This window comes from Vulpes lagopus, chromosome 4 (assembly GCF_018345385.1).
Source record: "Vulpes lagopus strain Blue_001 chromosome 4, ASM1834538v1, whole genome shotgun sequence".
NCBI lineage: Eukaryota > Metazoa > Chordata > Mammalia > Carnivora > Canidae > Vulpes > Vulpes lagopus.
In genome coordinates, this window is record NC_054827.1 from 119,856,330 (window position 1) to 119,882,290 (window position 25,961).

At 56.9% G+C, this 25,961-nt stretch overlaps 1 protein-coding gene across 1 annotated transcript in view; it reads left to right on the top strand.

Moving 5' to 3' along the window:
* SORCS2 (sortilin related VPS10 domain containing receptor 2) overlaps positions 1 to 25,961 on the top strand; it is a 458,218-nt gene that overhangs the window by 376,710 nt on the left and 55,547 nt on the right. The window contains 4 exon segments of the mRNA XM_041753851.1: positions 10,530 to 10,603; positions 15,359 to 15,423; positions 18,875 to 18,993; positions 22,734 to 22,823. Coding sequence (XP_041609785.1) covers positions 10,530 to 10,603; positions 15,359 to 15,423; positions 18,875 to 18,993; positions 22,734 to 22,823 — 348 coding nt within the window.

The window sequence follows — 25,961 nt, forward strand, 5'->3', positions numbered from 1 at the left end:
GAGCCCCAGGGCTGGCACCAGCAGGTCCTGAGGGCTGAGGATGAGGGTGCCGTGGGGAACGGAGAGAGCTGGTGGACAAGGACTGCCCTGCCGTGGTGGAGGCCAGCATTGGTTTCCTGCAGCCCGAGGCCAGTGATCACACGCTTGATGGCCTACAACAACAGAAGTGTGTTCTCCCACAGTTTTGGAGACCAGAAGTCCAAAATCAGTATCATTAGATCAAAATTGAAGTGTCTGCAAGGCCACACTCCCTCCGGAGGCTGTGGGGGGTCCCTGGCCATTTTCAGATTCTGGCATCGAGCTGTTTGTGAAGGAGCCTCTCCAGCCTGCAAAGGCAGTGTCCTCCTCTGTGTCCGTGCTCTGTGTTCACAGAGTGTGAGTGTGAGTGTGTGACTGTGAATGTGAGTGCCTGATTACGTGTGTGTGTGTCTGTGAGTGTCTAAGTGAGTGAGTGACTGTGAGTGCATGACTGTATGTAAGTGTGTGAGTGTGAGACAAGTGAATGTGATTGAGTGTGTGTAACTGAGTCTGTGTTGAGTGTATATGACTGTGAGACTGTGAGTGTGTGACTGAGTGTGTGTGAGACAGTGTGTGTGTGAGACTGTGTGTGACTGTGAGTGTGTGACTGAGTGTGTGAGTGTGAGACTGAGTGTGAGACTGTGACTGTGTGTGTGTGACTATGACTGTGTGACTGTGAGTATGAGTATGTGACTGAGTGTGTGAGTGTGGCTGTGTGACTCTGGCTGTGTGTGACTGAGTGCATGAGTGTGAGACTGTGTGACTGTGAGTGTGTGACTATGAGTGTATGACTATGTGTGAGTGTGTGACTCTGAGTGTGTGAGTGATTGTATGTGTGTGACTGTGTGTGTCTGTGAGTGTGAGTGTGTGGCTGTGAGAAATCAGAGCAGTCGCCCTCTGCTGCCCCTGGGGAATCCAGGATAATCTTTCCAACTAAAAATCATCATGGAATCACATCTGCAAGTCCTTTGCCCTCTGAGGTCACTGCACAGGTGTGTGGACTAGGATGTGGCTGCCGTTTGGGGACCATTTTTGGCCTACTGTCGTGCCCAGTGACACTCTGTGGCCCCCCACGTCTCTGGGAGGGGCCCAGGAGGAGGCCTGGCCTCGGAAAGGGAGCTCAGCCAACACGGGGTTGGGCAGTGGATGCCATCCGCACAGGCCAGCCCTGTGTGGAGAAGGATGGACAAGGGTGGTGCATGGTCTGGAGGCAAATGGAAGCTGTTCCTCAGGACCTTGCCCCTGGTCCACACGCCTCCACCTCCCCGCACCCCTCTTCCCCAGGGCTGATCACAGTGTGCTTATGTATTTGTGACATTATCCTATTATTGCTGGTGCCCTGTACACACACACTCTGTTCCTTGAGGGCAGGGACTAGTCCTAGTTTTTACACCATTTTAGCTCAAGTTCCCGGCTGACAATAGTTGTTGGATGGATGGACATTGAGATGAGGCTGGATGGGTGGGTGGATGGGTGATCGATGGTGGAGGTGGGTGGATAGATGGATGGGTGCGGCTGGATCGATCCGTAGGTCAATGACGGATGTCTCCCATTAGAGATCGCCCAGGCCAAGGGCCTCCAATTGGAGACTTCCGGCTGGTCTGAGCCGTGGCTCCCTACAGGGCCCGGGCTCCTTGCCCAGGCCTGGGCCTCGCTGCCTGGCACCCCCGAGATCCCCTGGCCTAGTGGGCTGCCTCTTTGCTCCGGGCGTCTTCCGTTGGGACAGCATGTGCTTCTGGGTATTAATAGCAGTACTTAGCCTTCCATGTAATTAGACTAAAGCACAATCACGGAGACTTATTTTCCTGCAGAAATTGACTGCGTTGCAATTGCTCTTTAATTTATGGTGCCCTGAAAAATTAATGGAGCTGAAATCTCAGTTATTTTCCTTGGTTCTTTTCAGTGACTCTAAGGAAAGAAAAAGGGGAGAAAAAAATGGCTTAGTTGTAGTTATAAAAGGAATGAAGAATTTGAGGAAATTAATAACGATGACAATACTGCCTTAGGGTTCGGTTTTTTTTTTTTTTAATAGGGTTTTATGGTTTTCAAAGCTCTCTTGCTTCCAAGAAGCGGGATGGCATGGTGGAACCACACCAGCTCTCGATTCCGACAGACCCGGTGTATTAGGTAGCATCTGCTCATCCGAGTAACATGCAGCCCCAGACCTCAGTGGCTCCCAGCAGCGAGCGTCACTGCTTGCTCCCGGGTCTGTGAGTTGGCTAGGCTTCTACCAGGCTCTGCTCGGACTGGCGACACATGGCCCCTGGCTGATGGTAGGGTTCAGATGTCTGCACCTCTCTTATTCTAGAACCTGAAGTCATCTGGGGTCATGCTGTTCTCATGATGGAGGGCCCGGGGAGGAGGAGGGGCTGGCAAAACTGCCCCAGTAGTGTTGGCCTGTCTGCTTTGACCTGGAAGACATCACATCCCGTCACACACCACAAGCCAAAGCAAGTCACCTGCCAAAGTCAGAGTCGACAGGGATGGGCACCAATATCCTGTCGTCAAGGACTTGCAGGCTGGTTCCAAAGCCAGAGGCTCCCCTTTGCTTTTCCTCTCAGGTGCCTACCCCTTCCTCCAGCAAACACAGTCCTCCCACCCTCAGACTACACCGCCCCCTGCTTTCACCACCCCCTTCACTGGGACACTAGCCCGGGGTGCTGTGAGGCTACCTTATTTGGAGCCTGGGTGGCCTTCCTCTCTGACAGCCTGATGCAGGGCTTTGTCTTTGAAGGCTCAGCAAACTGCACTGGAGTCCTGGGATCAAAAGGATGTGGGGGCCAGGCAGTCCCTTCCCATGCCAGCTCTCTGGGGACCCCCGGCACCAAGCTGAGCTGCCTGATTCCTTGCGCTGGTCCCTGGGACCTGCCTACAGACACAGCCCTGGACGCTTGATGGACCCACTGTTATGGTTTATTCTGCTCCCCATCAAAAACATCCTCTATTTCCCAGCACTGGGAGAAGTTAACCTGAGCCTAGGAATGCCTTCCAGAAACTTAGTAGTAGGGAAGAAAAGACACCTTGGATGACCAATCTGGGAAGCCTTCCCAGAGGAGGGGCTTTGAAGAGAGGTGTAGAGAATGGATCGGGGGATCCCTGGGTGGTGCAGCGGTTTGGCGCCTGCCTTTGGCCCAGGGCGCGATCCTGGAGACCCGGGATCGAATCCCACATCAGGCTCCCGGTGCATGGAGCCTGCTCCTCCCTCTGCCTATGTCTCTGCCTCTCTCTCTCTCTCTCTCTCTCTCTCTCTCTGTGTGACTATCATAAATAAATAAAAATTAAAAAAAAAACTTCTGTTAAAAAAAAAGAGAGAGAATGGATCGGGAGGTACGTTTACTTTTTAATATAACTTCAGAACAACAGGAGCAATTAGAGAAAACCAGACGCTCGCATCCCTCCAGCCTACGTAAAACTGTGTTTGCATTTATCCGCACTGAAGCAAAGTAGAGTTGCTGTCAAGGCAGCGGGGGTGGGGGGCGGGCAAGGGTTCCCCAAGAAGGGGAGGGCAGAGGTGCAGGTTCACAGGGGCCACCGTGAACATCCGTCAGCGGATGAGCTGTCCTGCAGGGCTACGGGCTTCAGTGCCCGCTTTCTCCCTGACTTCAGGCTTCAGAATTGGGCAGAAGCTGGACTTCTCTGAAACAGAACAAGTTCATGAACCCAGAGAGTCTCACAGTTTGGTGCATGTTCCCTGTCTGCCTTGATCAGTTGTCTGACAGAGCTCTGGGCAGGAACGAGACACCACTCTGGATAATTTAAGCAGAGGAAGGATTTAGCATGAGGAACCAGGTGTTCCCTAAATTGTTGTGGGGCTAGAGAAAGGGCTTCAGGTTGGAACCCCAAGGATCCCACCCAGGGGCCGTAGAGCTATCCCACCTGGGGAGCTTCTGCCTTCCATGTCAGGAGAGGCGGGACCAGGAGGGGCAGGACCAGGAGCCCCAGCAGACTTGCCAAGGTCAAGGATACACAGCAAGTGTTGAGACCCACGCATGTGACATCGCCACTGCTGCAGCCATACTGCCTGGCAACGCTCACAGAGCCAGTGACTGGATGGCAGAAGGCAGAGTCCAGCTGCTGCCTCCACCACGGCCACCTCTCCACCCTCCAGAGCTGAGGATGGATCCCGCAGCAAGTCCCTGCAACCTGGCTGGCCAGCAGGCATGGCCCTCGGTGGCCAGAAAATGCCTCCATGCAACCTTCACCTTCTAAACCTCCCATGAGTGCGCCTGTGGCCAAGAACTCTAGCTGCAAGGGAGTCTGAGTGATTCTGAGTTTCCACTTTCCAGCCTGTGCTCTTACGAGGCACCTGACAGTGGGGCAGGGAAGGATGCTGAGTCCCAGGCCCACACGCAGCATGCTGCCGGGAGCCCAGGCAGCTGCCAGACGGCAGCACCTCTAATAATTCTGTAAGACCTACTGGCACACATTTCTGCGACTGACCTACCTCTGACCTCATCCTGCTCCTTCCCTCTGGTCTCTCCCTTGCTCTGACTTCTGAGCACCGATTCACCTTTATATCAGAGCGGCCTGTGTTGCTCTGGTAGTCAGCTCCGCTCTTTTCCTGCCTGCACGTGCAGGGTTTGCTGCAGCAACCAGCATGTCCCTGATGTGTTTATTCTTGTTGATTTGCTGGTGTTTGTCTTTTATTAAGTGGAAATGTTCTATTTCTGCAGCGATTGATGGTGTATTATAAAATTGCCTCCCACGAGAGCAAATTGGAAAGGCTCCATCACGTCGCAGGGCAGGCGTCATAAACGCAAGTGCATTTGTGGGGATGGCAGCGATAATGCCGTCCATTAACGCGGAGGTTTTATTACCAGACTCCCGTAAATTGATGGCTATGCACCCACTTTTTATTTGTGTGCTGTCTGAGGATAGGAGCAGTTCTCTCCCGATTTGTAGACGGGTGACTTGAGACATGAGGTGGAAGGAGTCCTGACCTGGTCACTCAGAGGGCCCAGAGAAAGGACTAGAGGTGACTTGTCATCCTTCCTGGGGGACCCTCAGCCACTGGGGTATTACACTTAGTTCCATGAGGTGGGAACCACTGCTGTGAGCAAACATGGCATGACCTTGGGTGCCTTACTTACCTCTCTAAGCTCTGATCTTTCATCAGTAAAGCAGTAATGACCCATTTTACGGTGCTTGGACCAGCTCTTAGCTCAGTACCTGCCACTAGCCTCTCCCACTGAGGCCCTTCCAGAAGTTCAGCACAACCAGCTGCTCGAGCTATGGACATTTATTGAGCACCTACGGTATACATACATGCCAGGCCTGACTACAGATGGTTAATAAGATGGGTGATTTCCTCGTGTCCTGGATATTTTTTTAAAAGATTTTATTTATTTATTCATGAGAGATACAGAGAGAGAAAGGCAGAGACATAGGCAGAGGGAGAAGCAGGCTCCATGCAGGAAGCCTGATGTGGGACTCGATCCCGGGACTCTAGGATCATGCCTTGGGCCCAAGGGAGGTGCTCAACCACTGAGCCACCCAGGTGTCCCTTGTGTCCTGGGTCTTATGTTCCAGGGGGTGAAAACATTTTTAAAAAGCCGTTTTTAAAGACAAAAGTGATCATTTCATATCATGTATTCTGGAGCAGGTGTCAGTAGATGACAGCTTGGCACCGTCTTGTCAATAAAGTCTCCTTGGCACGCAGGCAAGCCCATTTGTTTCCATCTCGTCTCTGGCTGCTTTCCTGTTCCAGAGGCAGAGATAAGCAGTTACAACAGAGACCACACAGCCTGGAAAGCCAAAGATATTTACAGTCCGGCCTTTTCCAGAACAGTTTGCCAGCTCCTGCCCTAGAATCAGATCTGTCCACTCGTTCAGCATACCCAGCGGCGATCCGTCCAGGGCCAGGCTTGGTGAGGGGCGGGCACCGCAGGGTGTGTCCCCTGTGAGCTGCACCAGCTTTAGCAGAGAAGCAGGAACAAAACTGCCGAGACAGGGAAGGAACTAAGGAAACAGCTCTGGGTTTCAGAGGGCAGGAGTTCTCTCAGCAAGTGTGAGGCTGCGGGGTCAGGGGAAGAGGGCAGAGATGCAGGCAGTGGAGCCTGGCCTGTGGCAGGGAGGGAAGGAGGACGGCAGAGGCGGACATGGTAGGAGGTGGGCTTCTGTAATGGGCTATGTCGTGTCCCCCCAAAATCTATATGTGGGAGTCCTCACCCCCCCAGCACCTCAGCTGTGACCATACTTGGAGCTGGGGTTTTAAAAGAGGTATTTAAGTTAACGTGGGTCACCTGGATGGGTCCTGATCCAATAGGACAGGTGTCCTTACAAGAAGAGGAGATTGGGGGGCACCTGGTTGTCTCAGTGGTGGAGCATCTTCTTTCAGCTCAGGGCGTGATCCTGAAGTCCTGGGATCAAGTCTGCATCAGGCTCCCCACAGGGAGCCTGCTTCTCCCTCTGCCTGTGTCTCTGCCTCTCTCTCTCTGTGTCTCTCATGAATAAAGAAATAAAATCTTAAAAAAAAAAAAAAGATCGGAACACAGATATGCACAGAGAACAACCAGGTGAAGACACAGGGAGCACACAGTCATCTACACAGCAGAAAGATGGGCCTCTGGGGGAACTGATCGTACCCACACCTTGGTCTCAGACTCCCAGGCTCCAGGACTGGGAGAGAATGAGGCTCTTCTGCTTGGGCCCTGTCTGTGGTGCTCATTCTGGTGGCTCTGGTGTCCCCGACGCTCACAGGCGCTCAGCCTCCTTGTGGAGCAAAAGGTCCCGTCTCAGGTATTTTCTCTGTGCTGCTGACAGAGAGGAGAGTGGCTTAGCAAAGGAAACTCCCACGTTTGTTAAAAACAGAGACAATGCTCCCTGTTCTCACCGGCTCACAGAGTATGGAGTCACAGCCATGCAACACGACTGTCTCCAGAGGCTGCAGCAGCGTCTCGGGAAGGGACAGCCGTCCCAGGGTGGGGTGTCCTCTCACAGATCGCTGAGGTTGGGACAAAATATTGGCAAGGAGAACTCACTGAGGTGGGACCCACTGGGTCTACATTCTGCAGCTGTGGGGAAGAAGGAGCCACGAAGGGGGTCAGCCAGGGGCAGTGGAACAATCTAGAATGTGGGACTTGAACCTGTGGCCTCAGAGGTAGGGCATCTACCAGAAGCCAGGTGACAAGGAGGAGGCCCCAGGTGGAGGTGGAAGGGGGCTGCGGGGCACAGGAGGTTCCTGGAGATGAGGAGTGGAAGGGCCAGGGCCTCTGGTGCAGGTGGGTGACAGCACCTGGGACACCCCTCCCCTGGGCCAGAGTGGGAGCAAAGGGAAGGCACTGCAGGTCAGTTCTCTCCAAGACCTGGGCCCTGAGACCTGACACAGGCTTCTCAACCCAATGGACTGGGTTCTGAGCCCAGCTCTGCAGTACCAGGGCCTCTGGGCATTGACCTTGGCCAAACCCTGACCAAGAGGTGACTTTACACTGAGTCTTGTTCGCTGGATGTGACAAGGAAGGGCATTCCAGCCAGATCGGACAGCAGGTGCAGATGCTCAGAGGACCCCCTGAGACACATTAGCAGCACAGTCACACATGAGCCCAGAGCTGCATGTGACAGGGGTGTGGGATGTATGGGCAGAGACAGCAGCAGGAGGGAGGCCAGGCAGCCCAGGGGCCCTGAGTGCCCATATAAGGCATGTGGCTTTATCCCAAGGCCATGGCATCCCGTGGAAGTTCTGACATACAAGAGAGACGTGGTCAGGTGCATGTCCCAGAAAGATCCTAGTGGCTGTCTCCTGGAGCAGGGGCTGGGTGGGAGGGTGGGGGGCTGCAGGCAGGAGGTCCAGAGGAGGTGCTGCAGGAAGCCACAGAGACGCAGGTGGCTCAGCGGGGCCGCAGGATGGAGTGGAGGCAGGGTCCAGCAGCCATGGGTTAGGTGGAGGATATTAGCACATTTGGAGCGTGGTGACTTCTAGGGTGTAGCAGTGGGGTGGTGAGGGCAGGGCCAGGGTCCTGGCCTTGGGAGCTGGTGGGTGACAGGCACTAGGCAGGGCTGGGGCAGGCTTCCAGGATGGTGGTCCATCTGCCCGCAGTGAAGGCCAGGATCGCACACAGCTTATACTCGAGGAGCCCCAGTTTCCCTTCTGAGGTTCCACAAACCCTTCCCTCATGAACAGCAGCAATAACAACACCGTGACCTCACTTGCTAATCCTAACTTGGGGCCCTGAGGAGGACAGGCTGGGTCAGATGAGAAGCACGTGACACAGGGTGTGTCAGGCTGGCCCTGAAGGCTGGCAGATGTGGGCTCTAGTCCCGGTGACTGTTGCCGTGGTTGTTAGGCCCATTTCACAGATGGGGACACTGAGGTCCAGTGGCTGGCATCAGCCTTCCTTCCTGTTGAGGTCTGGCCATGAAATTGCTCTGCTTGCCTGATTTATTCTAGACACATCTCGAGTGCAGGGGAGTAAAGGCAGGCGCTTTCAAATCACAGAGAATTCACATCCAGCCTCTGCCAGTGAACAACCCGGGCAAATCACTCAACTGCTCTTAGCTGCCATTCTGCATCTGTAAAACAGATTGATAAAAGCATTCGATTCACGGAGATGTCACAAGATGGCCCGAGAGGGCACGTGCCCATGCGGTCAGCCCTCAGCAGCAGCGGGTGGGGGTTGATGTTGTCCCTACGTGATGCTGACAGGATGCTGGGAGCATGTAATTAGGGTAACCTTTCCGCAGTGGTGCCTGGGTTGAGCCCGCACATTCCAGGAAGGCGGGGATCTGGGTCCCCATTTCAGAAAAGTGTCGAACTGAGATTTAGGAAGCTTTGTGGGGGGGGGTCACATAACTGTGTACTGTGGTGTCTGTTGGGAGCCAGGGCTACTGGGCCCCACTATCTCTCAAGTCAGACTCACCCCTGCAAAATGTTATAGCAGCAGGCACCATCTTATAGATGGGGAAACTGAGGCAGGCACAGCAAATGCGATGCAGGGCTCAGGGAAACCAGGTCTCTGCCCCTGGAGCACAGCATGCCTCTCTGCTGGGGAGTGACAGTGACATGCCCCGCCCGCCTCTGCGACCCAGCGCTTTGGTCTCTGTGCTCTGAGTGAGCCATGCAGGATTTCCACATGCGTCACGCTTCATGGGTATGCAGATCCCTTAAGATCCTCACGCCCACCCTGCTCTCGAGAACGGAGTGGAGGCCTCGGTGTTCCCATAAACCCCACCCTCCGACAGGGGAGGCTGGCAAAACTTTGCAAAATCACCAATGAAAGATGCCTTGGGACCTTGATTATAGTACTGCCCACATCCCAGTCAGGGTGGGGGGTGCCCGTTTATTCTCACCCAGGACTGCAGCTGATGCAGGGCAGAGCTGGTGGCGGGAGGCGGGGGGAAGGGGCAGGCAGGGCTCCTGCCCTGCTTTCCAGGACCCCACCCCCACCCCCACAAGTGCCTCATCCTGGCAGCGGCAGCCTGCAGGCTCAGGCGGGGCGGGTGTGTGCTCTGCAGGGCCCAGTATGATGTGAGGAACCTTTGAAAATCAGGGCAAACGTTCCTTCTGCAGTTCTCTCTCAAGCTGTCATGATGGGCTTTTTATTGAAGTAGAGTGACACACAATGTCACATTAGCAACAAGGCTCTGTTTGCTGTGCTCTCTGCAAGTGTAGCTACCACCTGTCACCATGCCACAGTATCACGGTACCACTGGCTGTGGCCCCTCTGCTGTGCCTTTCTGCCACCCCCACCATGGGCGCCAGCGGGAGGTGGGAGGCAGGCAGTCACGGTGCTTCTCATGAGCCGTTTAACATCACACTTCGCTGTGGGTGGGACCCTGGCGCAGAGTGCAGACCCTCCCAGGCTCCACGGCCCTGCTTTGGGGCTCAGTACATGGCGGGAGGCTGACACTGACCTTCCCCAGTCCAGTCCAGGCCCCCCAGAGTCTGTTCCAGGAGGTGGAAGGAGACAGGACCTTGCAGGGGCCCCGACTCCGAGCCCTCCCTCCCAAAATCATTGCTTCATGGGGCTTCACTTAGAAAACTCAAAGATACATTTACTGGGAAGTTCAAGGTGGTGGCCACAGAGCATGAAGCCCAAGTGGAGCACCCTCGTGAGCATAGGCCCTGAGCTACTGAGTGGCCGCAGACCCCAGACACAGAGGACTCTGCTGTTCCTGCATGGATGCTCCTTCACACTGCCTGCCCTTGGCAGACTCTGCTCCCTTCTTCCCAACAAACACCCAGCCTCCCAGCCTCCCGCCCCGGCAGCATGTTGTCAAGTCCCTCCTGGACAGTAGTGTTCAGGGGCACCTCCTCTTGGGGGCCTGCCTGGCCACTGCCCCTGGGTTCCTACCAGCTGACCTGGGGCCGAGGATGGCTCTTTCTGGACCTCTCGGAGGTCGGTCTGTACCCCTAGGTGAATGCCAATGCTGCCACCAGCAGGTCCTCAGCCAGGCCTGGACCAGCCTGACCTCTCCCAGGGCATTCATCATCCAGGGGAGATCACCCCTGGCTCAGAAGAGACTCATCCTCACAGCATGACCAGACTTTTGTCTCTCTTCTCTCTGCCCTCAAGCTCTACGTGTCATCTGACCTGGGGAAGAAGTGGACGCTTCTGCAGGAGCGAGTGACCAAAGACCACATGTTCTGGTGAGAGCCCACCCCCCACCGGTGCTCCCCTTTGCTCCCTGCAGCCCTTAGCTCAGGGCTCCCCGCCTTCTCCTCCTCTGACCCCTGCCTCATACCTCCCCATCCCACGGGGACCTCCTGAGTGCTCTTTCTGCTCTGCTGGGACCTGTTGGAGATGGTTGTGAGTGGGGGCTTGCTGGTCCTCGGGTCAGGTGTGCACTCATGAACCAGCTGTGCCCCTGACACAGGTGCTGGGCCCTCTCTGAGCTTCCACTTCCTCACTGTGGGTCAGGTGCCAAGTCCATCTAGCTGGCACAGTGCCCAGCACACAGTAAGCCCACCACCTTCCTCCCCTCCCCACTGCCCCTCCCTCCCCATTCCTTCCCTAGGACCCAACTCAGCCCCTGATGAGCTGCCCTTCTCCCATGCAGCCCCCCCTGCTCCATGGCTTCCTCTACCCCTGCCTGCATCGGCCCCCCTCTCCTGCCCCATCCAGTGCCTGGGCTCCCCTCCCACGCTCATGTTATCTCTTGGGAGGGTCTCAATGATCAGTGTGAGCAGTGTCCTAATCTCATTGCCCCAGTGAGGAAGCTGGTGCTGGAGAAGCATCAGCGGGCTAAATGGGTGAGGCCAGGGTGGGGGGGTAAGTGCCTGCTGGTGGGGCATACAGATGGTGGAGGGGTGGCAGCTGAGGGTGCTGGTTCAAGACCCACCTCTGCTGCCCACCAGCCATGGCCATGGGCCATTCTTCTGCCTAAACCACCCCTGGAGTCGTGTGCACATGTGTTCTTCCCACCAAATTGCTCTTTCTTGCACATGAGCACATACACACACGTGCATACACTCCTATCCTTTCCCTTTCTTACCTCGTTTGTACAACAGATATTGGACCGGCCTCTTTGTTGGGCCACAGTCCTGTCTCCCTAACAGTGACCACGGAGGGAGCTAGGGTCACGGCTTACAGCTGCAAGGTTGCAGGGAGGCCCGCATCGCTAACTCTGGAGCACTGGCCGGGTGGCCTGGGTGCCGTCCACTGATGTGGCTGCCCTGGGAGGGCCTGCTTCCTTCCCTGGAATCCCAAGGGGTGCCTCGATCACGAGCCTTGTCACTGATGTCAACTGTTGCTCCCCCAGGGCTCCCAGGAGGTGGGAAGGGGCAAGGAGGTGGGATTTCCAGACCCCAAGGGCCTGAGAAATTGGCAGAATGGCCAAGCGCCCCCCCGCACATTGGGTCCCAGGCCAGGCTGGGTGCTCAGGAGATCTCTGGGGGCAAGAGACAAGCCCGCCTGCAGATACTGAAAGGCAAATTGGCACTAATTCAAACATGTTGTTAGCTCGGACAGATCAAGTGATTTCTCTCCCAAGTTTCTCCAATTGCTCTGAGCTGTTATGCGCAAGAGATAATCAGTCCAGACACTTGGGCCCTGGGGCCCAGGAACTTCTCCCGGAAAGTGGTGACAGGCAGTGATGGGGCTCCCTCTCTTATAAGCAGCGCATAAGGCTGTTTTGACAGCATTTCTAGGGCATTCTTTGTCCTTGAACCGACAGCAGGAATTGGCCAAAGCCCACGTTCCACGTTCTGAGGCTCTGACCCCTTTAAAGCTTTGGAGGGCTAAACAGCAAGCAAGCTCATTAGCATGGCCTTGTGGGGCTGAGGTGGGGCAGCCCCCGGGGTGGGGAGGTCCACTACCCTCCCTGTGGTCTCTCAGCGGCCATGCAACCAAACCATAACAGCCCCCTGGGAGCTGCCACACTGTGGACACTGACCATCCACCAGGTACCAGACGAGGGGTCTGAATATATCATCTTTATCAAGTCAGAACCACAGACCCTGGTCATCTCCCCCTCATGTTACAGAGGGGGAATCTGAGGCTCAGGGAGGCTAGGGCACGTGTCCTAGGTTGTGCTGTCTGTAAGCAGCAGCCCAGGCTGCCTCTGCCTGTGGCTGGGGCCACGCCATTCGCCTCTGTGCTGGGCAGTCTGGTCGCCTGCATTTCTCCAGCCACGTCTGTGTCTCCTTCACCGCTCTGGGCCAAGCTGACTCGCAAAGCCTCAGCCTTCCTCTTCCATTAGCTCAGTGCCTGCCCAGCTGTGGGACAAATGGCAGGACCTCTGCAGTGGAGGGAGGGAACAGGAGACAGTTCATCACACCACAGGCCTAGTGCAGAGTCTTTGAGGGTGTATCAGGGCACTTTGCGTTAGTGCTTAAGTGGCATCCAGCAGGCATGAAAGCTGACTCCCTGTGTCCCCAAAACACTGCACTCTTCAGAGATCTGCCTGCCCAGGGGTCATCTCACATGTCTGCTGCTTCTAAGCAGTGGGTCAAGGCCCTTCCCCAAATGCCATCTTTGGGGACCCCAACCACACAGGAGGGCACAGGGGTCAACACTTGTCCTTTTCTGCAGGGAACTGGGCTGTATCTGCGGTGCTGGGCATGCAGCCTTGCATGGTCCTCAAAACCCATGACCAAGGGGGTCTGGGAAGGGACCCCAATCCACTGGGCCCCTGCCTGGTCCAGGGCCTGGTGTGGGCTGCTGGGGCTCAGTTGTGGGGTGCTTAATGGGAGAGCCAGAGAGTGAGGGGGACTGGGGGCGCTGCTCACTGAGTGGAAGGGGCAGGTGCAGGAGTGAGTGGGTGAGCCGGTGAGTGAGTAAATGAATGGATAAGGGAGTGAATGAGTGAGTGAGGGAATGAATGAATTAATTAATTAATTAATGAATGAATGAAAGGGGGAGGGAGTCAGTGAATGAATGAATGAGGGAGGAAATGAGTGAGTGAGTGAGTGAGTGAATGAATTAATGAATTAAGGAGGAAATGAATGAATGAGGGAGGGAGTGAAGGAGGGAGCTAGAGGGTGAGCGGGTGTCACTACGTACTCTGCAGGTGGCCAGTGGTCCCACTAAAATCCCATTGGGCAGCTGAGGACCCGTCGTCAGGGCCCCTGGTAAAGGGACTGGGGCAGCCTTATGCAGAATGGAGAGGAAGATGTCAGGCCGCGGGCCTCACGTCCCTCCTGGAGCACAAGTGCTCTGTTCACAAAGCCCGGGGCAAGCCTCACCTGGAGAGAGACTCTACTTGGGGCCAGAGCGGCTGGTGCGGGAGCTGCAGTTTGCGGACTGCAGGGGCGCCCACCTGCTCCTGCAGGGCCTCTGCGGGGCACGCGGCACTCAGACCCACTTTTGGGGGATGGAGGCCCCTGGAGGATGAGGAACAGACAGGGGCCCCGGCGCCAGCCCCACTCGCTTCCCTCCCCCACAGGCTAGCAGGTGGGGAGCAGAAAGGAGGCAGTTCCCAGGGGCCTTCCCACGCTGGGGGAGGGACCACCAGAGACCCTCTGCTTAGGGCACTTGCTCTCTGTACTAAGGGAAGCTCGGTGGCCCAGAGGGGACCCAGGGAAGGCAGCCTCTGGGCTGAGTGACCACGGGAACTGACTCCGTGTGCCGACTCTCACTTTGCTCTTCTCGGCAGTGTCCAGGAGAGAGGTCATTTTGGTGGCTGCATTTTTAATACTCGTGTTGGCTCAAATATCTGTTCTAACAGATGCAGTCAGCTCGCCAGACCCAGGCCAGCAGCTCCGTTCTCGCTTAGGTGAGGGCTGAAGCAGGCAGAAGGTTTTCATGGGAGTCGAGGTCAAGACAATGGCAAGTCAATGACCGTCCAGTAGGCACACGCGATGGTACAACCTGGCAAGCCCTGGACCACGTCACCTCTAAGGTTCCTCTCAGCTGGAGAGTGTGCACTTGACCTCCTGGGCACCAGGCCCTCACTGGGTGGGTGCGTGGGTGGCCCCATCCCTGCCTCCCCTGGAGGATGCTGCCCACCCCCAAGGCTGTGACCCTACGATGCAGCTTCGTCTGCTCTTCTCCAGTCTCATGGAAGATCCCACGGGCAGCCACAGGCACTGTGGCCTTCTGGGCGCTGCCTGAGCCCCAGGATCACAAGAGCAAGGCAGGGGCTGGCGCTGTGGTGGGTGGCAGGGTGTCACGTCAGGGAGCAGCGAGGGTGAAAGAGAGGGAGCCTGGTGTGAATCCCTGCTCTGCATTTCCAGCTGCACACCCCCAGGCAGGGGTAGGGGGTCATTTTGCTCCTCTGAGCCTTGGTTTTCTAATATACAAGATTAGGGTGGCTCAGTGGTTGAGTGTCTACCTTTGGCTCAGGGCATGGTCCCAGGGTCCCCGGATTGAGTCCCACATAGGGCTTCCTGCATGGAACCTGCTTCTCCCTCTGGCTGTATCTCTGCCTCTGTATATCTCTCATGAATAAATAAAATCTTAAAAAAAAAAAAAAGATTAGGGTGATATTCCCAAACCTGGCCTAACCTTGTCAGGGTATTTTGATCATCCCCAAAACAATAGCAACAATAAAGATGCCAGGAATGTGAAGGTCTTCAGTAAAGCAGAGTCTTCTATAAAGAGTTTCATAGAGACGCCTGGGTGGCTCAGCGGTTGAGTATCTGCCTTTGGCCCAGGGCATGATCCCCCGGGGTCCTGGGATTGAATTCCACATCGGGCTCCCTGCATGGAGCCTGCTTCTCCCTCTGCCTGTGTCTCTGTCTATCTCTCTGTCTCTCATGAATAAATAAATAAACAGTTAAAAAAAAATAAAGAGTCTTATAAAAAGAAGTTCTGGATACCTCCCCAGGAGCAGGTGGGGAGGACTGAGCCCTCAGACCCACGGAGCAGGAGTGGCCACCCAGGGCTCGGGGCCTGATGCAGGCTCTGGGACAGGGGCCTGGGGACTCGGTTCCCAGCACCAACCCCCACGTACTCTTTTCCAGGTCTGTATCTGGGGTGGATGCTGACCCTGATTTGGTCCACATGGAAGCCCAGGATGTCAGAGGAGGTAAGCCGGGAGGGGTGCGTGTACCAGGTGTCCCCTGTGTCTTTACCCCAGCTCAGGGCCCGGCCTGGTGTGCCCTAGGGCAGTTTCTTGGCTGAGCAGGGCCGCTATGTGATGATGTGGCATAACTTTAAATGTGCTTGTTTTCCAGCTGGGGATAAATTGAAGTCAAGGAGCTCTGCTCCGTGGAAAAGTCCATTAAGAGGGTGATTTGTTCTGGCCCATGAGCATTGAGTGTTTCCTGTGCACTATGCCCCCCACCTCTGGTGCTGCTGAGTGCTCAGGCCAGGTGGGGGCCTCTGACGGCTGCCCCTTCAATGGGCGGGGGCCTGGCCACCCCAGCACAGCTGGCTTCGTGCCAGAATGCACCCAGGGGACTTCCATGCTCTAAGAAAGATCCTCTGTGCTCCTGAGGGAGGAGCACTGATCGGCCCTAGGACTATGGAATATTCTAGAACCATGGGTGTTCTAGATGAGCCCAGATGACTGTTATTCAACACATACTTGTTGAGTTCCCTGCGGACCAGGCCCAGTACTAACCTGCTGGGGACACAGGTGAACAAGACATAGTCCTGCCCTTTGCCTGGTTGGGGACAGTACAGATGCCAACCCTGTAGTACAATCCATGGGACCCGCATGCAGCCAGGAACGGGGACAGCAGAACTGGTGCCGCCCTGGTGCTGTCACTGCTCTGACCACATTCCCCTACAGCGGCTGGGACCATTGAGCCTTCTCCTGCTGGGCTTCTCTTAGAGTGGAGACCTCTGTAGGTTCACATTTAACAAACGGTGGGAGTTGACAAGTGCCAAGCGGTAGAGCTCCTTGGATAGGACGTACTATGTGGAAGGCAATGTCAGAGCCCAGCCACAGAGAGTCCCAGCTGAGACCAGAAGCACTGGCATCGGCTCCCAGCCTGCCAAGTGCCAGCTGCGCGACCCTGGGAATGTCACCTCTCCTCCCTGCTCCTCGATGTCCTCATCTGTGAAATGGATCAACGCACATGTGCTGCTCAGTGCGGGGAAGTCATGGGCGAGCGCTTGGTGGTGGAGGGTGAAAGCTGCTGATGGGCCTCTTAACCTTTTCTAAGCCCTCAGCTCTTTCCAGGATCTGCTGTCCTGTGGGGAGGTGGGGGGCAGGTGTTATGGTCATTTCTGCTTCACCAGAACAAAGTTCAGAGGGGTTCTGGGCTTGCTCGCACTCACAGGGTATAGGCCAGTATAGACCCCAGCTCCTGCTATGCTCCACCCACAAATCCAAAAGCATCCCAGGCCTCGCTGAGGGTGATACAGGGACTGACACCTCCACAGGGCTCAAGGCAGCAACAATGGGGGAGGTTGTGTCGGGGTATGCCCATCTTCAGTGAGGAGGAAGGACAGGCCGGCATCCTGGACAAGGAGACCCATTTTCACGGAGCGATGATTCCCCATGACCTGCCCTCCCTAGGGGGAGGAGGAGCCCTCGGCCCAACAGCAGCAGAGCACATGAAGACCCTCCAGAACTGACATGCCCCCTGAGTGGTGTCCCCTCCACTGAAGACCACATGTGTTCCCCTGCTTCCCGACACCTGGCAGCCCCACCCCAGCCTGGGAGCCCCATTAGAATTCAGTCCAGCCAAGCTCTGGCACGACATCTGGACCCTCTGGTTCTCCCCCAGTTGTGACCCCCTCACCCCACCTACCGCAGCCAGCCTGAACTATGCAGGCGCTCCCCAAGGTCACCTTGGCAGCTCTCTTCCCCTTTCTGGGACACTCACCCCCATTTCTCCATCTTGGGTTTCTTGTTTCCTTGGATCACCTTCCCTGCCAGCTGCCTTCCTGGTGCCTGGGCTGCCATCACATGTCATCCTGGAGCTCTGTGGGGAGAGGATGGGGTCTGATTGATTCACCTCTGTGTCCCCAGGACAGCTGCCTATTGAGTCAGCACAGGACCAAATGCCAGCTGCCCTGAGCAGGTGCAGGGCCACTGTCAGTGATTGAGCGAGAGAGTGAGCAAGCGAGTGAATGACTGAGGGAGTGAGCAAGTAGATGAATGAGAGCAAGTGAGTGAACAAGTGAGTGAATGATTGAGTGAGTGAATAAGTGAATGAGTTAGTGAGTAAACAAATGAATTAATGAATGAGTGAGTGAATGAGTGAGTGAATGAATGAATGAGTTAGTAGGTGATTGAGTTAGTGGGTAAATGAGTGAATGAATGAGTGAGTAAATGAATGAGTGAGTGTGTGAATGAGTGAGTGGGTGGGTGGGTGGTGGGTGAGCCCGTGAACAGGTGCGAGCAGACTGTTGACTCTGCCCGGGGCCTGGGCGAGTCTTCCCCAGTGCGCCGGGCCGCCCAGCGGGGAGGAGGACGGGGTCCTGGGGCAGGTGGGCAGGGGCCCAGCCGCGCAGACGGGGGCCTCCCGGTGCCGCTGACTCATAGGACCCTCCCCACCCTTGGAGGTGCACGTCATACGGCTTTGGGGCAGAGCACCCCAGGTGGGGGTTGACCTGCTGCCGGGTTAGGGCGTGGGTCTTCTTGCACGCTGGGCACTCCCCACACCCTCCAGCCACCCAGGCTGGTGGCAGGACATGCCCAGAAGTCTCCGGTGACTGGGAGTGCCCTTGTGGGCTGACGTGGGTGCCCATGGTTAAACCCTGCTTCTGCCCCACAAGCTGGTAGACTCGCCACCCCGGCCCCTGCTGTGCACAACTTCCCTGGAAACTTTCCCCCAAACTGTGGTAAATAAAAACAGCCGCCGGCTGCAAAGTGTGCTTTCGATTGTGCCTGACTGAATGTTTAGGCAAAGCCTTTGCCTAATGTTGGGGGAAGAAAGGACTCTTGGCTCCCACCCCGGCCCACCCCTGTTTAGGTAGGGGAGACTCCAGGGGCAGGAGGGGTCCCCTGCCATGAGGGACGCTGTGGGTGCCCACTGTGGCCCTGTGCTGTACGTTCTGTGGGCGCCGCCCCCTTGGCTGGTGTGGGATGTCCCACCCACGTCCCGACCTCACCTGCGTGACTTTGGCCCAGGGCCCGTGCACAGTCCCTGTCAAGAGCCACTGCTGAATACTTGCAGCGTGGTGGCCCTGGGGTCTCTGCCGCGGCGGACTCTGCGGGTCTAGTAGGAGAGCTGGGCCGTCCACGCCCCCCAGGGGGCCGGCACGGCTGTGTTCCCACAAACTTTCTTGGCGAGACCCTGCCCTAGATGCGTTACCTGCCCTCCCCTCAGTCTTGGTTTCACCATCCAGGGGATGGGACCACGGTGGGACCGTCCTGAGGATTCAGCAGCGCACCTGGCTCATAGCCGCCACCGCTGGGCGGCAGGTGCAGTCCCCCATTGGGACTCAGACCCGCAGACAAGCCCGCTGCAGCAGTGTCCAGCGGGGCCGGGAGCGGGCCAGCGTGTCGCAGCGTCCGAGGCAGAGTCTGGCCCTTCCTGCGGCTGGAGTCGGAGCGGGTGGCACTTTCCTGTCCCCTGCAGGGTTCCGCTATGTCACCTGCCAGATCCACAACTGCTCGGAGAAGACGCTGACAGCTCCGTTCCCAGGCCCCATCGACCACGGTTCTCTGACGGTGCAGGACGATTACATCTTCTTCAAGGTAAGGACGCTTCTGGGCCTCTTGGCAACGGGCAGTCGGCGACGCGGGGTACACACCGCGCCGGGGAAGATGGAAGCACGGAGACAGGAGCCAATAAAATGGCTCTTTTACTTCCAGGGGCTACTTCATTCATACTCCCCCACCCACCCACCACAGTGGTGGTGGCTGCAGAGAACCCACAGAGGCCCAAAACACCTGCTCCTCCTCCCTTCTGCCTCTCAGGGACCTCCCACAGCTCGGGGCCCCCAAGCCCAAACCCAGTTTGCTCGCCTTGGTTTCACTGACTTTGGAACCGATAGGGGCTTTCTTTGGTCATTGCCCTTGGTGGCCAGGCACCAGCTGGGCACAGCCTGGTGGCCAGGACCCGGCTGCCTCTACACACAGGTACTCAGGTCACAGTTGGGACCACCCTTAAAAGACATGTGCTCTGACCATTCAGAAACTCCAGTTAACAGCTGGTCATACCACTTTCTTGATTACTTCCACTGATGAGGAGCTCACTCCTTGCAAAACAGCCTATCCTGCTCCTGGATGGCTCAAATTTTTAGAGTCCATTCTGGCACCGAGACAGAGTGTTTCCTCTACTCCTATCTGGTGGCTCCTGTCCTGCCCTCTGGGACTCTGTGAGACAAGTCCAAAAATGCCTACAGAAGGCTCCCCACAACTCGCGGCCTCTTCTTTGCCTGGTCTCAGGACTGTTTCATTACCCCAGCTGCCCTGTCCACCTGCGAAATGTGCCAGGCCCTCCTGCAAAACTGGCAGGAGGCAGGGGTCATCACAGCCCCCCGTTAGAGCAGGCCAGGCAAGAGGATCTTGCCCCTGTTCTCCTTGGCCTCTGTGACATCCCTCGGCTTCCCATCTCCTCTGCGTGATCACACACTCCAGTCCCACATCTCTTTCTCTACCTGCTGAACTCCCGTTCTCCTTCCAAGACTTAGTCACACACCACCTGCTTCAGGAAGCCTTCCCTGATTCCATTCTACGTCAGGCCCACTGGCTGCCTCCTCAGAGCTCAGCCAGCCCCGCGTCTTCCTGTCACAGCCGGGCCACGCCATGTCATCCTTTACTGTCGACACCAGACTCCGCAGTCAGCGGGTGGGGGGCAGCTGGGTCACAGGCCTGGTTGTTGGGGGAGCGGGAAGAGATGGGGGGAGCGTGCAAGGACACGGGGCCGGCTGATTGGGCATCTGGTCCATCCGATGTGGAAGGAGCCAGGCTCACCGGGGCCATGGGCGAGGTGGGGTAGGACACGGCCCTTGCTCATGGCCACGAGGACGGGGCACCTGGTCATCCGGGGTTTGCTCTGTCTGTGCTCAGATGGGACTGTGGCGCTCTCAGCTCCAGTCCTCACCATCACAGTGGGCTGCTCTGACCTTGGGACTAGGGACGCACCTGCTCCTGCGGACAGGGGCCGTGGGTCTCCATCGGATCCTGTCCTAAGGGGCCATGGTCCCCGTGTTTCTCAACAACTGCCCAGAATAGCTGTTCCTAACCCCCAACTCGGAGATCCCCTGGGGGCTGCTCCCCTGTAGACTCTTACCTTGGTGGGGGGTTCCCTGCAGGGAGCCCACTGTAATCCCTGGGAGGTAGTCCTGCCTCCACCTGCCCTCCTTCCTGGTCCTCGGAGGATCCCAGCCCAGTGCCCACCGGCCTCTCCCGCCACTCCTGGCCACAAACACCATGTGCGATGAGCCCAGAGTCCTTCCTGGGACCCCCGCAGGGCGCCGAATGGTTCACGGTGCCGGTCCCTTACCTGGAGCTGTGCTGTGGGCCGGTGTGGGACCAGAAAGAAGGGTCTGGGCCTCAGGGGACAGAGGAGACCCAAGCAGGGCTCTGAGCCTAATGGCACCACTGACAGAGCCTCTATGTGCCGACCCATGACGTGGGCACGACAAGCCGCCCGGGGGCCTGGCTGCCCGGGGGCCTGGACGGACAGCGCCAGGGACAGGCCTGCTGGTCTGGTGTGACCTGCCCTCCCGGGAGGACGCGCAGTAGCTCAGCCGTCTCCACCTGCTCCTCCGGGTGGGAGGCTCAGCCGCAGCCCGGTCCAGGCGCCAGTGTGGTGGTTCCGAGGGGGTGGGGGCCGCGCGGGCAGACCCCACCCGCACCCGCACCCCCCACCGCTCCCACCCCACCCCGCGAGGATGTTGCTGTGCTCTGCGCCATCCGCTTCCAGCGCAAACGCCACATTCGCATCTCGGGGAAGGCGGCGCCCCTGCTGGCCCCCAGCCTCGGGCTTGAACCACGGGCCCCTCGTGCCGTGGCCTGTGGGGGACGCAGGGTGTCACATTTGCAGGCTGGGCATCCGCCCAGGGTGCCCCAGAGCAGCCATGCCCAGGAACTCAGCGGCTGGCAGACGGGGCTGTGAGGAGGGGCACCCGCTTCTCGCCGCCGTCCCTCCAGCGTCCTCCCCGACCCGCGCAGCGGGTCTCTCTCTCTGGGCTGCGTGGCAGCTTCCTTCTGAGGAAGCAGGATGCCACCTCCTCCAGGAAGTCGGCCTGGCCTCTCCCACCCCGGGGCGCCCTCTCTGAGCCCCCAGGACCCCCGTGCATCCCCCATCCCGACACTGCCAGCTCAGGGAGCCCCAGGGGCCAGACCAGCACAGACCTCACAGCCCCTGCCCTTGGGGCGGAGTTGTCTGGAGAAAGCTGGTCAGCCTCGTCATCACGATGCTTTGCGCACGGCGGGCCTGCTGTGGTGGGTGGATGTGTAGGGGCCACGTGCTGCCCTACCAGCTTCCCAGGGTGTGAATCCCCACAGCGGCCCCATCACTTGGCTTCTGCTCCTCCCATTTCATGGGGCGGGGACACTGAGGCTCAGAAGCCGGTCCCCAGGCCAGCTGGCTCGTGGGGGTAGAGCTGGAGTCTGAGCCCAGGCGGTGATGCATGATGGCCTATGCTGCATTGCCGTGCGCACACGCGTGTACACACCACAGGACTCACGCTCACGCACTCCTGCATAGAATTCACCTCCACGTGCTTGCACATAGCGAGTGCACACATGTGGGGTGCCGTGTCCACAGACACGCGCGGAACGCACGCTCACACGTGGTGAGACACAGAGGTCGCCCATCACCCCCCACCCCACGCCACTGCCCTCTCCTGTCCCGTCGGCCACCCCCTCGCCCTCTCGCCCCACCCTCTTGCCCGCGCCCCATCCAAGACAGAGCCTCTCTTTTCCTGGCTCTTCTGTGACCGCCCGCGGGAGACGACGTACGCATCTCCGGGGCCTCGGTATTCTCATCTTTAAAATGGAAGTGATGGCGGTTTGTGGAGCTGTTGTCAGGAGACCAGGCGAGCTGAGCGGTGCTCCGGACGGTGCCGCCACGTGGGCAGTCTCAGCACGTGTTGCCTCCTGTTTCGTCCTGCCTCATGGTTTGATGGTCGTCTTTTGTGGCTCGAGCTTCCTCCCCTCAGTGGCTCAGCCAAGGACTCTCCCTGGGGGAGAAACTTCCTCTGCCTTGTACTGGAACATGGATGTAATAGGGGAACAGGTGGTGAGAGAGCACGGGGTAAGGTTAGTTCTAACAGAGAGACGCAGAAGGCTCCCCAGAGGAGGGGCGTCTGGTGTGGGGTTCTGAAGGGTGAGTAGGAGTCTGTCCATTTCGGGCAGAGCAGGTACAAGCAGAGTGAAAGGCCACTCTCAGCAGCCGAAATACAATGTATAGCATTTCATTCATGACCACGCGGCTTGACTGGAAACTAGCTTCTTAAAAATGTGTTTTTTTCCCCTCCTGCTAGGCCACCTCAACAAACCAGACCAAATATTACATCTCTTATCGCCGCAGTGAATTTGTTCTGATGAAGCTGCCGAAGTACGCACTGCCAAAGGTAAGAGTGACTTCGCCATCCCACCTGGCTCTGTAGCCAGGTCCCGACCCACGCGGACCCATGGGTCGCAGGGCTCCTGACAGGCACTCAGTGGTCCCCAGGTCAGGATGGACAAGAGCAGGGATGGCTGTGCTTCCTGCAACCACCGTCCTCTCCCATGGTCCGCCCCATCCTCAGTGCGCCCAGCTCTATCCCGTCAGAGGGCCTCGGCCATGCTCTTCCCTCCTCCTGGCCTGCGCCTTCCCCAAACCCGGGCACCTGTGACGTCTCAGAGAAATGGCCCTTACTCGGGTCTCTCCCAGCTGGTCCAGGCCTTGGTTTCCCTCTGCACCCTGTCCTCTGCTTTCCTGATGCACAGGGTGCTAGCAAACCCCAAGTCCCTCTCCTGCTTTCATCTGGAGTTGCATTCAGAGAGGCTGAGTAACCTGTCTGAAGTCACACAGCTAGTATGGGCCCAAAGCTGGTCTGAGGGCAGCCTCATGCCCCCTCTCCCTCCGGAGGACCTTGGATGTGGCCCCTTCACAGAGCCCAGGCACGGATGGGACCAGCCCCTCCTCCTACATACGTTTACTGAGCATCGAATATAAGCTAGGAAGCATGCTAGGGCCTGATGCTATGGCTGTGGACCAGATACCCCAGCTCCTGCCCTCGTGGGGCTTTCAGAGAGGGAATGAACAGAAAACCAAGTAGACAAATATATGAAATGATCTCAGGTTGTGTGTTACCCCATGAGGGAAGGAGAGGCAGAGACGGAGGGTGATGGGGTAGGGGAGTCGTCCCTGAGGGGGGCTGTCCCTGGGGGGGACATTTTCTCTGAAGTCCTGAAGTCTTGAGGTTGTGGGAAAGCTGTGCATGTGGAGGGCTGGGCTTGTGCAAAGGCCCTGGGGTGGGAGGGAGCCTGGTTGTAAAGCAGCGGCTGGGAGTAGGGAGAGGAGATCATTGCTCTGGGCCCTGCAAGCCCAGGTGCAGGGGGGTGCAGTGCCCTGTTGTAAAGTCCTCCACACCTGCACCTGTGCCAGGCTGTGCTGGCCACCAGGACACCTCTCCAGAGCCAGGCACAAGGAGAGTACTTAAGGGTATTTTTTTAAAAGAAAACTTTAAAACTTCTTCTTTAAAAAAGAAGAGAAAGGAGATAAAATGGGAAGGAAAAGAGAGAAAGGAAACGAGCAAGTTGCAGAGATTCACTCCAGGCTTGGATAAGCCAGGAAATGAAAAGCTAATGGTTTCACATAGGGCAAGTGGCATTCCTGTCCCTGAGGGTGAGGAGCCTTTCAGCATGTGGGGCCTTTCCTCTCTACTCCCAGGCGGCTGCAGCTTCAGAAGCACCCGATGTCCCGGAGCAGGGGAGGGGGACAGCGGGCCAGGAGGAGTGAGGTGGACGCCCAGGCCTTCCTTGCTCCCCCGTGACATGGGGCCCAACTGTGGGCAGCTGCTGCCCCTTGCCTGGACCAGCAGCCAGGCCACTTCTGAAGGAGTTCTAAGGAGCTGATGGCCACAAGTCATGACCTCTGAGGTCTTGAGCACTGGCTGCAGCTCCCTGGGCCTCAGCATCATCGTCTGCAGCGATGAGGTGGCAATGTGTGTTCCTCAAAGTCACCCATGGGGTCTGTGGGAAGCACCCCTGCAGGTGCCCCACTGCAGAGCCTTGACGGTAGCATCACCTGCCAGCTCCCTTCATCCCCATCTCTGTGGGGAAAGGGGATCATCAAAAAGAATCTTGAGGCTTTGATAGAAGGCACAGCCTGCACATCATAAGTGGGTGGCAGGAAAGAGACACATACAAGTCCCCATGTCATCCAGTTTCAAGGGATTGTGACTTTGCATTGGCACTAAGTACGCTCACTTGGGGCCGAGCCAGTGACAGGCAGCCGGGGATGATAGACGGGCAGCTGGGTTGCTCTTGGGAACATTCCCTGTCCCTCCCCCCTCCTCGCCCCCAGACCATTATCATCTTGCTGAGTGCTTTGTGCAGCAGAACAGCAGGTCTGCTTCCTCTTCATCAAATCCAGGGGAGCAGCCAGGCCTCAGGGTCTCCTACCAGCAGCCTGTAGAACTGGCTAATTGAGTTTCCTGGTCAGATTTTGTCGCTCTTCGGTGAGTTTGTGACTCTAGCCTATTTTCTCCCCTCAATCCACCTCTGTCTTTTATTTTTTTCTTTAAACGAAATCACATCGGGAAAACAATAGAAATTACACCAGAGAGGAGCCTCCCTCCCCCCTCCCGTTACCCCCTCCCTCATCTGCAAGATCCTGTTGGGTTCTTGCCCCCCTTGGTCACATGCCCAGGTGACTTTTATGTCACTGAATCATCTTGGGCACTCAATCTACAGCCTGATGTTGTATCGTGAGGATTTTTCCAGAATGATGCACGAGATCCACTGAAAGGGACTGTAGAACTTTCTGTTGAGGAGACTTCACTTGGTTTAAGCCAGAGTCTATTGTTTGGGCACTTGGGTTGTTTCCATTTGTCAGGCTTGCCAACAGGGCAGCAGTGCTTACACACTGTGCCTGCAGGTATTTGTTTTATTTTCTCAAGGTAAAGTCTTAAGAAGGGCATCTAAACAAAGAATTTAAATATTTATGTAGCTTGCTTGCCCTCTAAGAGGGTCCCACCGCACCCCTGGCAAAGTTGGGACAGACCAGTGTTGATATAATTTTGGAATATAGGTGAGGTTTGGTGAGGTGAGGTTCAGAGCCCATGACCAAAAAAGAATTCTTGAGACGTCTTTGGTGGAAAAAAGATTATGTTATTAAAGCACGGGGATGGCACCCATGGGTAGAAAGAGCTGCCTTTCTGCCAAGGGTCGTGAGGGGTGATCCATGATAGACTTTCAAGTTGGGAGGGGGTCAGAGAGAGTGGAAGTGTCTAAGGAATTTGGAAGCGGGGGTTTCCAGGACCTGGAGGGGACTGGCTATTGTTGGGAGAAGGTCGTTTATTACCATCTAATAAAACCCTAGTCCTGAGACCCTTCAGATGCATGTCGGTGGGTCATAGGCTTGGGGGATGATTGCCAACATGGATCTTGGGAGGTAGAGATGAAGGAAGCTTCTAAAGGAATTTTAAATGTCCCAATAGACTGACAGAATCCTGCGGTCGGGCTAGGATTGCCTTTTGCCCTCAGCATCAACATCGGGGCAC